General features: G+C 36.9%; 1 protein-coding gene across 2 annotated transcripts in view; it reads left to right on the top strand.

The window, feature by feature from the left end:
* The window catches only part of LOC150108836 (putative receptor-type tyrosine-protein phosphatase mosPTP-1), a 902,991-nt gene that overhangs the window by 453,332 nt on the left and 435,073 nt on the right, over positions 1-14,586 (top strand). For both annotated transcript variants that reach the window (XR_016549344.1, XM_090403658.1), the window contains exon 5: positions 967-1,151. Coding sequence is in view for 1 of the 2 variants with exons in the window: in XM_090403658.1 (XP_090259784.1) it covers positions 967-1,151 (185 nt within the window). In the remaining variant the exon portion in view is untranslated. The remainder of the gene's footprint in view (positions 1-966; positions 1,152-14,586) is intronic.

The raw sequence follows: 14,586 nt of genomic DNA, 5'->3' as shown, positions 1-14,586 counted from the left end.
ATATGACACTGTAGTAAACACAGTGCTGCTAGCATCCTTCGCCCTCCTAAGTGCTACAAGATGGATTTTTATTATTTTTTATACAAAATAAGAGAATTGTATAGGATTGTTGATGATAAAATTAAATATTACAAGCAAATATTAATAAACATATTTATATATGAAGAAAAATTGGGGGTGCTGCAGTTCCGCAATGCCTATGCAGGAACAGCGCGTGGACAGCTTGTCAACATTGATCAATAAAATTTATGAATCAAAATTTTCTTCAGCACGTACCAAATTAGGAGCAATAATTACCGACGTTTTATCATCATACATGTTGGGCGAAGTAAAACTTTTTTATCGTCTTACTTTTTTCATTAATACAGAATATTACATAACCCCGTCCCGTTTTTGTTTCAAGGAAATATGGTCAGCCTAGTCATTAATGTTCTATAGTTAAACTCTTTCTTTAAAACTGGTTGCTCAAACGATTAAATTAATAGTCGCTTTAAGTGAATTTCAAATTCTTTTCCAGGACAGCTTTCTCGTGTTCTCATCAGGTTATAAGTGTGGCGAAATTAACCTGTGACAATAGTCAAGATCTAATCTTCTGTTTAGGCTTTTGTAGCCTGTGTGGTCATATCAACGTCCTTGCTTTTTCGTTTTTTTTTTTTCTTAAATTCGCCATCGCTTCTTTGCCATATAATTTATTATATATTTTACGTGCAAAACAAATGGAGTGTGTCCCAAAGGAAACAATTCATATTTTATGAGAAATATAAGTAATTTTTATTGATTAAGATGAGCTTTTCTTTAGACCTTAAACATTATATGCAAGCCTTGTGAGTTTCTTTCTCAAGTACATATATAAAATAATATTATGGACTTACCTGTAATGAAAACTGCTTATTTAGGCTTATGCTTGTTTAGACGTATTTATTAATAAATTTTAGGTGAATCTAGTGTTTTATGTTTTTCTTTCAGTTCCTGATGGCAAGCCAAATATAACGACAGCGTATAACACAAGTAGTACTTCTATATACCTACAGTGGGCGCCACCTCCTGGACATACCATCCATGGCGAATTTTTGGGCTATCGCATTGCCTATCGACCACGCGAAAAAACGCGAGGCGAAAGAGAAATAATTCTTCGTGATCCAGACATCGGGGTACGTCCACTTTATATATTTTCTGCTATCTTAGACATTGTTTTAAAACCATTGCGATATATTAGTATTTTTCTAGGCTTTAATACATTACTGGAACATGAATGATCAATAAACCTTTCAGAGTGTTACGGCTCTCAGAGTCATGGCAACCATCTCTGTTCAGTATGGAGTATTCAATAATATTACACGTGCAGAAATAATTTTGGAAGGAAGGGAATCGAACCCCGCGTACTCTTTGGAGAAGAAAAAATAATTCATATTTATTATTGTTTTTATTTTAATTTTTTTTATTTTATATTTTTTATGAGCAACTTTTGTGAGATTTTATGCATACATTTGAATTTTACATATCATGCAGTATTATTGTTGGTGTGGAATATTAAGAACATATTTATCAAAATAACGTATAGTATACAATAAAAAGGTATTAATAAAAAAATGCGCATTTCTAAAACTGTTATATATCGCTCAACTAAACGTTTGTTCTTTAAAAATATTATATCTAATATGCGATGCATCTCGTATAACCCTTCGTTCGCTATATGAAATACCTAATATAGGAACTATACGATTAATGCGAAATGGCTCAGAATATTTTTCCAATGAGAACCTTGCGACAAAAGAATAATCTTCTGTGTGGTGGGGGGGGGGGTCGCACAGAAGGTTACTATTCTATCAAATAAACAATTCGATTTCACTTTTTCCACCGCGCAGATGTAACTGAAGGGTGGTAAAGAATCAACCTCTTTCCTTTCTGAAGAAAATTATTTAGCGTTAATTTATGAATTTATTAATATATGAACATTTAGTTTTCCAAATATTTCTTGTCTTAGTTTTAATCATTGTGGTAATTTTAGTTTTAAATAATTTCAGAATATTTCTATCAAACTAAGTTCTATCAAATCACTTTCTTTACATTGTGCATGCGAGAGAGTCCATTATGACTTCTTAGTAATGACCAAGCGTACAGATCCACACATCACTGGCTTCGAGAGTAATGGTATTACAAAAAAAGTAGAGTATAAGTCGGTGGCATCCGATAAGTGAAAGCGTTATAATGCTGAACTAATGGATTTATACAAATTCCAGTTTCGCCATTGTCTTCTCCAGAGTATTCTTAGCAAACACCACTTCGCCTATTAGCAATTACTAACATTACAATTACAAAATCATAACTCCATTGCACAATTACGTTTCTGAAAATATTCCATTCTGTAATCACACCCCTCACTAACTTTTGGGCTCTTCAATCAAACCGTGCAGGCTTCCATCCTTAATCCTCTCTTATCCTGCACTTTACTGTCTCCCCTGTCAGAAGACGAAACCAACTTAAGCGTAGACCGTCCTTCTTATTCAATCTTTCTTTCTCGAAAGTCAGTAATAAAATGAACACGTGTTTTCACAACCTGCACATCCCATACATTCACTCTCTTCTGTCTCATTTTCATATCCTGCTTCATGTAAAAGCTATCGATGATGTGTATCTACAATTAAAACCACCTATTTCACTTCATTTCTATACCCTCCGCAGCTTAAAATGCATCTTTAATTTTCGATCCGTAATGGACTTTGATCACTTCATTCTTTTTTCTATGTATTTTCTGAATCGTCATATATTGAAACTCTCTTTATTTTTTTCTTCTATTTCATATATCCATTTCATTAATTTTCATGATATCATTATATCGATATCTTTCTACGTGCATTTTATTCTCATTCAACTCGCACTTCATTATCACACTTTCTTCATACTCACTATTCCTTTGTCTCTTAAAAAGGTCATTCATGAATCTATAAGATGATGTGCTACTTTTGCCGTTATTACATATTCCTAGCGAAATGCTAAATCACTACCGAAGCCATTTCTGACTAAATGTAGCCATAACCATTGAGCAAACAACCTTGGTACACGCACTTTCAGTACTACATTAAACGAGATAGTTTCTATTAAAATTAATAGAAACTTTTTCATTTGGAAGTTGTCCTTTCACAATTACATTTCAGACGAAATGAAGCTCTGCTGTATATCAGCATATACATTAGGATAAGGGACGAATAGAGTGAATTATGTACTGAACCTATGGCTCATTTCCACCATTAATAGAAAATGTCCACCCTGAGTTATCAAATATTGCTCACAACATTGGTTTTTGTTTTGGTGATGTTGTTGTTGTTGTAATTATTATTATTAGATGGCAACTCCGTTGAGTCCGTAGACCCATCGAAAGAGGCCTCATGCCAAGCACCAACCAATATTTGCATAATATCTATCATACTTCGCTTTGAACTCATTCACTGATATGGCACCCACAATAGACTTTGGCATCCCACTCCATTCATTCACACTCACCAAGCAAAAAGTCTAGTCCTCACACTCTTGCTCAATATCCAAGGAAGCCTTTAGTTCTCGCCCTACCAGACTTATACTGAAAAATTTCCTCTATGTCAATCAAATAAAATTTTCAGTAATTTCTATCATGAGAAGGAGCATTCCATAGAACTGCCACCATCTTGGTCACTCACCTGCTGAACCTCTCCAACTCCTCCTCATCCCCCAAACCACCATGTAACAAAATCTGTGCACATAATCTCAATGCCTCATAAAGATGTAATAACCCGTGTAACTCTATTTATCAGGTGTTCTTCAATAACCAGGTAATTCTGTGAGCTTTTACTTACGTTTTACAATATGACCCTAATCTTCAACCGCCTATCCACCAACGCCCCCAAATCCCTGGTTTCATTCAATGCGGTACACAGCTGGCAATATTTTCGCCCAAAAATACATAATCTTACACTTTGCCACATTAAACTGGCATCAGTTTTTCTTTCCCAATACAGTAATCCCTCGATTAGTGCGTCATTTTTTTCGATACCCAAATTCGATTACTGCGCCTTTAAAATTCAGTTTGTGCGCCTATATACATCTTAAAAATAAATGTTACAGATTTTAAAAATTTTCTGTCTATACATTTTTATGGCAAACTATTTTAACAAATCACTCATCAGAATGAAATAATTTAGTTACCGATTTAAAACATTTTACAAAGTTATTTTTAATGGCATACTACACTACTTCCATGTATACTATGTTCCAAATTTTTACCGCAAAAATTTACGTCGTCTGCTTTATTTATTTATTCATTCATATGGAGTTTTCTCCCTTTTCTCCACCGTGCCTACTGGGGCGAGTTGAGCCCCCTCATGGGGGGTTAAATATTTATGGTTCTAGATCCGTGTGTTCAACGAGCCGGTTTGCCTGCTTGCGGGATGAAAACCCCAGATAAACTGGGGGGGGGGGACCCTGCTGTCCACGCCCAAGACCGGTAACATGGCTATGGCTGAGGAAGATCCTTAAGCTCCTCACATCGGCGACGGGAATCGAGCCCAGAACACTACTTCCCCAGGCATATGGTTGCGAAGCGCATAGCCACTAGGCTAACCGCGCGGACATGTGGTCTGCTATAGTATGCCAACAGATTTGAGACCATCCGACATGCGCAGTCACAAAAAAGAAGAATCCATTCCGATAAGAGGGTAATCAATCCGTCTTCGGGGATGAGTTGTTTATTATTACACGTCGGAAAATTAACTTCTCTTTTATGATCATTGTAGTTTTTAAAGTGGTAACTATTTTGCTTGTATAACAATTGGGAAATTTTGTGTATAAAGCAGGTGATTTCGCGTGTTGGCGACCAATTCGTACGTCCTTCATTTCTTTCTCCCCTTTAATGATAACGTCCAAGAGTTAATTAAATCTCATTCTGAAGAATTGAATGATTCCGACCTGCTAAACTGAGATGTACAGCGGGAAGATCCCGAAGAATATGAAGAAAATTTAACCACTGAAAGTCAGCCAAAAGAGATTTCACAGAAACAATTTGAAAATATTTTTCGTACAATCGAAGTTTTTAAGCAGCAATGCTTAGAGGCTGACCCTGATGAAGAGAGAAGCAGTAAAATTTGCAGAAGATTAGAAGAGGCAACAGGGCCATACCGTCGGTTGTATGAAAAAAAAAGAAACAAAATGCCCCCCAAACTACGTTAGCTCAATTCTTTGTTAAGAAGTAGAATAATAAAATTTATATTCTGAATAAGTTTTGTCTTTCAGCTTCATGGTTTTCCTTTAACTAGGCCCTGAGAGATACCTTAATTCTTTTATAAAAAAAATTAAGGTTCAAAAATGAAATTTGATGAACGAATTATACTTTTTCCCATAGGTTATTATATTCGATTAGTGCGTTTTCGATTAACGCGCCTGTTTTAAAGAACACATTAGGCGCACTAATCGAGGGATTGCTGTACTAGCAGCTTATTTACATCATCCTGCTGAAAAAATCTGCATTCTTGCATTATCGCCAAAGAACCAATATTTGAATATTTTTCCTCAGATCATTTCCTATATCTACAAATTAAATAGTCGAGCCTAGATATAGACCCTTGGCAGGTCGCTAGTCACAGGCCTTCTACTGCACTCCATCCCCAAATAAACTGCTGTCGTATCTCTCCATCACCTATCCTTTTATCTGCATTGCCAAATTCATATCCATCCCATTTGCTGCAATTTATGGATCAGAATTCCATGTGGTATCCTGTTTGCATACTCCAGGATACAATGGTGCTGTATCCTGGAGTATAGGCATTGCATTTATTCAACTGAGCTCTCGCATAAAAAGTAACTTCGTTACTGAGGCATGACCTACCCTTCACAAAACAATGCTATGCCCCATATAGTGTCCCATTCCAATCTACCGTTCCTGGAGATTTCCTTTAACCAACTTCTCCTCCAATACTTTGACCACCACTTTTCAGATGCTGATCGGTCGATTGTACTTAGCTCTGTTCTCACGCATACCTCTTCTTAACTAAATTCCCTATATTTAGCCATCTCTCTTGTCAAGACCCCATATTTCACCCTGAGCAGTTGGTGTTAATGTGGTCTTCTTAGCTACAGAAAAATCCTCTGATGCAATTACTAGATAAAGCATTCTTAAACCCCTGGTACACTCCATCACACGCTGCCTCGGGTAATTATTCAGTACAAACTGCATAAATTCTATTTCCTTCCTCCTAAATGTCCTTCCTTTACATCTGTCTTTTCAAAGATGAAGTCCTCCCCCCCCCCGACATAGCGATTACTATTACTCATCTTCCATTATCAAAGTTATTTGCAGATGCATACCATCCGCATCATCGTTTGAATTCCCTGGTCTAAAACAACAACCAACTGTATATTTTGTCCACAGTACCCCTCCCCCATTCCTTTCTCTCTATCCTCTCTGAAATACTACAGCTTTAACATTCTATTCCACTCACTATATTATCTTATGTCAGCAATGCCTGTAACTTTTACTCACGAAGAAATGTCAAAAGCGCCTCCCCTTCCTTTGTTCTGAATGTTCCTGGCATTTATGATCATATAACGCAATAGCTTTTTAGGCCTACAGCTATCCTTACGCTTTATATTAACTATTGCATTGTGGTTATTTACCAGCGATACTATCTTAGGCTTTTCTGTACATTCTCACACTCATTTGTCTCACTAGAATGAGCACACTCGTATAAATGCTCCTCCTCCCTTGTAGCATTTGTTTCCATGATTTTGCGCCTGCCAATCTCACTTTGTTCAACAGCACTTTTACGTACTCCTAAGACCGAATCCGTTCAAGTGCAAACCATATGCCTTATGTAAGTCCTTTCGTCCATTAGACTCACTCAATTCATCTATATCATTCCTTCTGCATAACCAACACATTGATTCATTCGCAACCTGCCCTTCTTTTCATCTCGCCTGGCTTACCATGGCAAGAGACTCGCTGCCTTAACCCTTTTTCTTTTCCTGTTTTCAATAAGTGTTTTATATCCTCTCCCTTCAGATCATTCGTTCCTGCGAAAACAATCGACTCTTTTACTATGCCCTTCTGCCACCTAATAGCCCTGCTAACATCGGTAATCTTTGTACCCGTGAAGTACGATTTCGTCACGTTCTCCACAAGCATTCATCCTAGCATATAATCGCAGTACAAATCTTTCCCTTATTTTACTTTCTCGCTTACTCGAGCATTACTTTACCCTTTCTCACACCTTTCGTTTTTGTTCTCAGCTGTCACTCACCAGAACGTTTAGCATATAAGTCACCTTAAACACTGATTTGCGACCTTAAAGAGATCAGTTTAATTCATTTTTAGCCTGCTCAGTGGATTTGTGAAACGGTTTGAGAATGTTTTGTGATAGTAAACTTCACCTCATACGACTGGCATCAAAGAGCTGGACTTTTCTTTCTATTATATAAAACCAATGCTGTGTTGACTTTTTGGATTTTTTATGGAACATAGCTTTCTGCATTCCTAGGAAATCCTCAAACAGATCCATTTCATTTTCTCATTTTTGTGCGTTTCATAATTCTGATTTTGTTCCTGTTTTGATTTTTCCCAATAAGTAAGTGGTTCTATTTAGTGTGTGAGTTTTATTTGCTCAGCTCCTAATGTACAGTACTCGATTTTTTCAAATATTGTCTTATCAATTCTGATGCCATCCAGCAAGGATATTATAATTTATATATATAAGTGATTATCAGGATGAATTCATTCCAATTCAACAAATAAACATTGGTGAGTTCACTTTTTGTGTTATCACAAGGAGATATGGCGATACTACTTAAGTTCTGTTAAATCACAATTAGTTTCACCCCTATTCCTATTTTAGTCGATTTTTTTCCAAACCACTATATCACCAGGATCCAGCGCCATGCCTCCCCGTTTGTCATGCGATGCAACTCGTAAAAACACACACAAATGGTATCTTTATCATAAGCATACACTATTTCAGCCTCTTATTCAGCACGACAAGCGGTCCCAGATGGCCCGTGGTCATTCGACTAGAGCCGGGGTCGGCAACTTTTTGAGTCGGAAGAGTCAAAAATTACAATTTACAAAATTTCAAAGAGCCACAAAATTTTAAAAAGTTTTTAAAGAGCCACAAGATCTTATTGTCTTCAAGGCATTTTTGCACGGCATTCGCTATATCTTCCCTTCTAGTTTGTCCCGATTGCTACCGCTCTCGGGTACCTAGAAGTTCTTCTTTTGGACCTTGGGAAGATATATACCTGACAAAAAGGGCAACTTGTGCCGTGTCTTTTATGTCGCAAGACTCATCTATAGCAAGTGATAAGGCAGAAGAAGGTTGAATATCTTCCACCTGCAAATATGTTACATTTGAAGACATTTTAGCTATTCTATCTTGTACTGTTTTAGCGGATACGAGAAGCTGGGCATAATGAAATATAATTTATCAAAAAACATTTTACAACGATATTTCCCAATTAAAAATACCTACCTAAATAAAATAAATAATTCTCTAATAATTTAATTATTAAAATAAATAATTTAGACACGAAACACTGTTTGTCTCACTCTCTCACGTACTGATTGACTATAAGTACATAGTTTCGTCGCATCTGTGGTCGCCTTCCGTGTGCGGTGATCGCCAACTGGCACGAACGGACTTGTCAGAACGTGTTTATCACGGCGCAGTCTGCACATTTTAGTTTTTTTTTTTTAATTTTGGCAAATATTAGATACTTAGTTTACGATTAAAGGTGTTATGCCCAGCTATGCCGAAATCAATGAAAATTGCCAAACATATAAACTTCCGAGAGCTTCCGACGGACTGACGACAGTGACGATGCGTGTGTCACGGGGGAGGGGTGCGGTGAAAAGCGAGTACAAGTGGCTGAGAGATAGAATCGGTGCCTAATCCTCGTTAATCGATTCAGAACGATTTTTAAATTTTTTTTTTGATAAAATAAATAATATTTGCGTATGGAACTAAAGAGCCGCATGTGGCTCGCGAGCCGCAGGTTGCCTACCCCTGGACTAGAGGTATCATAGAATGAACAGTGTCGTAGTAAGCCCCCCTTCCCCGCAGTCTAATCACAGGTACAAAGCTTAATATGATGCTAGTATGGTGTCTGAGATATTTCTGGCATTTCAAGTTTCGAGCGAAGTCACAGTTTGCGGGATAGGTGCAGTCCATGTTTAAATCCGAAGTAGGTGGAAAGGTCTCATGCTGAATGATTGCCTACTTCCAGTATACGTCTGTCATTCTCAGGTTTAACAGGAACTTCAACAAGTCCATCCAACTCAAAACCATTGAAACACCAACTAAAACAAAGAATATAAAATATAAAGGATTTTCTAGGCTGAGAGACATATTTCAAGTTGGTTAAATGACTGGAAGCCGACAGTCATTTCTGATTTCTACAATCAATCGACTAATATATATATATTAGCATATATATATATATATATATATATGCTAATGCCTTTTATTGCCGTATAGAGAGTAGGCGAGGCCATTTTAGTCCTAACTTTTCGAGACTGAGGGGGGGGGAAGTTCAATACTCACCAGTAGCCAATCAGAGATAGCTGGCCCAAGACTATCATTAATTATACATGCGTCCGGTGAAAAGAAGCGGCTGACAAGTCCCGCCATCTCGTGGTCCCTAATCCGAACACTATGCTTACTCTCTGAAAATAGTGTGGGCTCAACCGTCGATAGTTTTGAGTTTATGGGGAAAAAATCCGAGTTTCAGGGAGAAAAACCCCACTTGCCCGTGTCAGAGATGGACTAACTCGGTAATCGGGCGAAAAAAGACAGTAAACGTTCCTCTAGACAGCGACTAGAATATAACTTTACTACAACCGATCTAGCGCTGTGGACGTCACACTCCAGTCCACTGAGAATTGACACTTAAAAATAAACTATCTAAAAAAAAAAAAATGAAGAGAAGAAAAGAAATCCCCTGTTTCAGAAAGCCTAAAGCATCCAAGTTTTCCTGTGACTTCTATTAAATTATTTGCGATTTATCTGTTCACAAGCAGATTTTTTAAGTATGTGCTGCAACCCAGCTTTCTGCATTCCTAGATTACTTACTCAACTAAACCCAAATATGGTTGTGTTTAAGCTGAATATGTGTAATTGTTGTAAAGGAAAGTAGAAGGTTTAAGCATCCTATGCAAGTGAAGAGCATTTTTAGTCACATCAGGGTAGATGATATTTCATAGTTTAAAAAAAAAAAAAAACGACAAGTCATAGCAGTTATTAGGTTAAGGTGGGAATATACACTTTCATAAAATTTGGCCTAAATTCTTTGTGATGTCAACCAGTAAACCAAAATTGTTATAGCTTGAAAAATTTTGATAAAAATCTAAATTTCATCAAAATTTACCAAACAGCAAGGGTGAAGCTTAGCATATACAGCAAAATGGACACAGACTGACAAAACAAACTTATAACGTACTTCAATATCGTTGCTAAAGGCACCTAAAAACGAATCGTATGCCAAATAATGTTAAGTTTGGTGTCGACTTACAAATTCCATACCCTTCCCTTAAAATCAAGAGTTCGAAGAACCTTATCAGGGCCTATCAGCTGAAGGTGAGTTAATCGGTCTGATATAGAGGTGGTCGGGTTTTTTCCCCTTCCGGAAATTCTGTTTTTTTCCATCCCATAAAACAGCAAAGTGGCATTAGAACAAACGCAGTTAACAGACATAATACGTCTCACAGCATGAGTTGCTTCGGCAGTAAATCCATATCAATCAATCAACCAACTCTCTTAAAAAAACAAATGTAGAATGATCAAAAGAATGTAATAATTTTTAAATAGTGTCTGCTTTTTATATTAATGAAACACATCTGTGTCAGTGTAACCTAGTGATAACGATTCCAGTTTAATGTGAGACAGCCAGAAGAAAGATTGGATTCTGGTCACTGACTATAGAAACTTTTGTAGATTTTTTTAAAATCAGTTTTCCAGATTGTTGATTACTGATACAGGTAAAATACATACTCACCCCCCCTCGAGAAACTCTGATTTGAACTTCCCAGCACAGAAAAATCGACCGCATAACTTGCTCTCTCTATTTCAAATAATAATTCATGTTAGGATTAAGAACATGAAATGACGGCAGCTTTTTTTGCAATACTCTTACCCCCAAGCCATAAAATTCTCACTAACTTTAAATTCAAGTACCGGTGATGAACTTCTTTTGAGAGTAGCTGTCTATTGCTTTCTAAAAGTTGGTGCTAAAAGAATACAGTTATTTTCCTTAGGAGAAGAAGAGTCGTTATAAAATTTATGCATTTAACCTTAGTTATCGAACTGAAGTGTTAATAACAGTGCAAGGATTTTATTGGAAAATAGTTTTATTTGTTGGTGGATGAGCTTTAGGAGCACTACTATGGATTAATTTTAAAAAAAGTAGTCCATTTTCAAGCAATAAACTTACGTCTGATGGTAGCATCCTTTCACATCATTAACTGGCTTCAAATTGCATGCCATAAACCAGTCAAGAACTTTGCTGTCATTATTAAATCACCTAAATCACCAACAACTACTAGAGTGTAGGTTAGGTGGATCAAAGCCCTAGATTTCTTTCCTTTTCTCTCATATATATATATATATATATATATATATATATATATTCTTTCTTTATGAACACTGTTCTAGCTCAAATTTCATTTTTCTAAATATTTACTTATCTGTTTTTTTTTTTTTTTTCTTTTCCCCCCGACGAATTTTCATTTCGTACATTCTTCTTCTTAGTATTCTTTCTGGTGGTACTTTTATTCTTTTCGACTTTAATTCCTTTGCTTTCATTAGCAAAACCCATGTCTTTTTCCTTCAGTCTTCTCTAAAGGGACTATATCTCTTGCATTCTACTGCTATATTACCCTTCTGACTCTAGGTATACATTCAGATACTACTTTGTTCAACACCGCTTGACCACCTCCCATGCACCACCAACATCTCTCTCCTTCAAATTCTTATGCCATTGCTCTGCTGAAAGCTGTCTTCTCAGTTTGTTATAATCATCTGGTTTGTAATTCCACGTATATCCCTTCTTAATAGAAACTTATGCATATCTGGCAACAGTGGCGCACTCGGGATTTAATCTTGGAGGGGGCCGAGTACTCATTACTTAATCTTGGGGGGGGGGGGGGAGATGAGTAGACGATTTGATAATACGCATTGCATGCGACCTATGACTAAGCATCTGCAGTGATCGCCAATACATGATACCGGTGATCTCTGGACCGGCTCGGGCAAACAAAGTATTTCCCGAGCACTACTTCGTTTGCTTTGCGTTCACAACAGCCGTGTTTCCCGAGAGCCAGAGGGTATTCCCACCTTAAGCGACCGCTAATTCATAAGTACAGTAGTATAGAAATAGAAGACACGACACAACAGAAATAAAAATAATAATAATCATTAGGAAAAGATTTTTGGAAAATTTTCTAGTCTTTTTTTTTCCCTTTTTCTTTTGGGGGGAGCCAGGGCCCCTTGGCCCCCTCCCTGAGAGTGCCAATGTCTGGCAATCTCCCAGGTCAGGACTAAATGGTCACTTTCTCCAAGCAGAGGCAGCCTAGCTCAGTCATGGCGAACCTATGACACGCGTGTCAGCACTGACACACTTGAAGGTTTCAGGCGACACACCTTGGATGTTGAAAGATATTGGTATTCCGATGAAAAAACTGCGATAAATCGTGTAAGATCGCTCTCAGTTAAGGCGAAGGTAGGTTTCGGTTCATTGAAAGTGTTTCCCAAGAGTGAAAATTTTTTTTAACGAAACCAACCCCAAAAATCGTGAATAACATATCAACCAATCTATCGAAGTTCTAAAGTCAGTAACTGATCAGTTTTCTTCTAGATTTGAGCAATTTCGAATGTTGGAACAAACAATCCAATTCATAAAGTATCCTGATGAAACAGAATTTATGGATCTTAAATTAGATGGATTTGAGTGGTTGAATTTAAAAGATCTAGACATGCAACTAGCCGACTTCCAGTGTAATTCTATCTGGAAAATAAAGTCTATTGCTCTTAGAAATGAATTAGAAGAACTTGAGCGGGAACGTCTGCATGATACCGCATGTAAAAATTCAGATTGTGAAATTCTAAGCGTGTGGAATAGCCTTCCCGAAAACTTTCATGCTCTTAAAACCTTTGCTAAAGCTCTTCTAACAATTTTCTCTTCTACACACTCTTGTGAAACTCTATTTTCTACCTTAAATAATATCAAATCGAAAGGGAGAAATTGATTGAGCAATGATTTGAGCACTGCCTGTGTAGCATTAAAATGCATACACACTATAGCCCTTCTATTAAGCAACTTTCTACCAGTACTCAGCAACAGAAAAGTCATTAAATGTAATGTAAGTTTATAATTTCACTTTATTAAATTAATTGTATAATATGAATTCATAGATTTTATATCAGTGTCCTATTAAATAAATAGCCTGATATGATATATGTATAAGTCATCATCTATGATTATATAGTTAAATTTATAATGCATGTATGCAAGTGGCACATCGACAATGTCAATATTTAAAAAAAAAAAAGACGATTGACACACCTGGGTAAGAAGGTTCGCCATCACTGGCCTAGCTAGACAGGTTAGTGTTAATTTCTTTGATTCAATGAGCAGATCTAACAGTCTTGAACCTCGTGTTCCCTCCATTATATGTAGCCTCAGGTAATTATCTATCAGCAGTTGTATAAATTCCATTTTCTTCCCAGATCTATATCCGCATAGTTGGAATCCCCCATGATAATTACTCGACCTGTACTCATCATGCTAATTTGCGAGTGCATGCCATCCAGCATTCTCCAGAATACCCGTGGATTATAGCAACAGATAGCTTTAAATGAACTACCCTCTGAATCCTTGTCCCTCTGATGTACTTCTATTCTTTTCGACTTTAATTCCTTTGCTTTCATTAGCAAAACCCATGTCCTTTTCCTTCAGTCTTCTCTAAAGGGACTTTATCTCTTGCATTCTACTCCTATTACTATATCATCCTCGGTCAACCACGTCACACATATATGCAGCAATAAAACACTAAAATTAGCGCTTATCGCATTCGTGTTGAAAACGAGTCTGAGGAAAGAGCACGCATGAGTCACGTGAGCTGTGTGTATTGCTGAAGATCATCTTAGATGACGTGTTAAGTAAAATTTTGTTAATTCACCAAATTTCTAACCTCGTCAAGATAATTTGCCTGTCTGAATACACACACACACCAAGAACATGAAAGAAGGCTCCTAATTCCTGTACTTAAAAAAATGAGGTAGAAGACTTGTCGAACTACCGACCCATAAGTCTACTATCAGTGGTTTACAAAGTATTTACAAACGGCTTAGCTCATAGGCTTTGTACGATTCTAGACCTAGCAAACCAAAAGAACAGATAGGCTTTCGAAGTGGCTTTAATACAATGGACCATATTCAAGTTGTACAACACATTATCGAACGGTGTAATGAATATAATTTATCATTATGTTTTGGTTTTCTCATAATCAATGAGAAAACCAAATTGATTCAGTAAAAACTTGTGCAGTACATAAAGCATTACGAAATCAACAAGTGG

The sequence above is a fragment of the Typopeltis vanoorti genome, chromosome 2 (genome assembly GCF_054136105.1).
Source record: "Typopeltis vanoorti isolate ZY-2024b chromosome 2, IOZ_Tvanoo_1.0, whole genome shotgun sequence".
In the NCBI taxonomy this organism is placed as follows: Eukaryota; Metazoa; Arthropoda; class Arachnida; order Uropygi; family Thelyphonidae; genus Typopeltis; species Typopeltis vanoorti.
The sequence above is the reverse complement of the archived record's forward strand: the minus strand, read 5'-3'. Positions and strand labels throughout refer to the sequence as shown.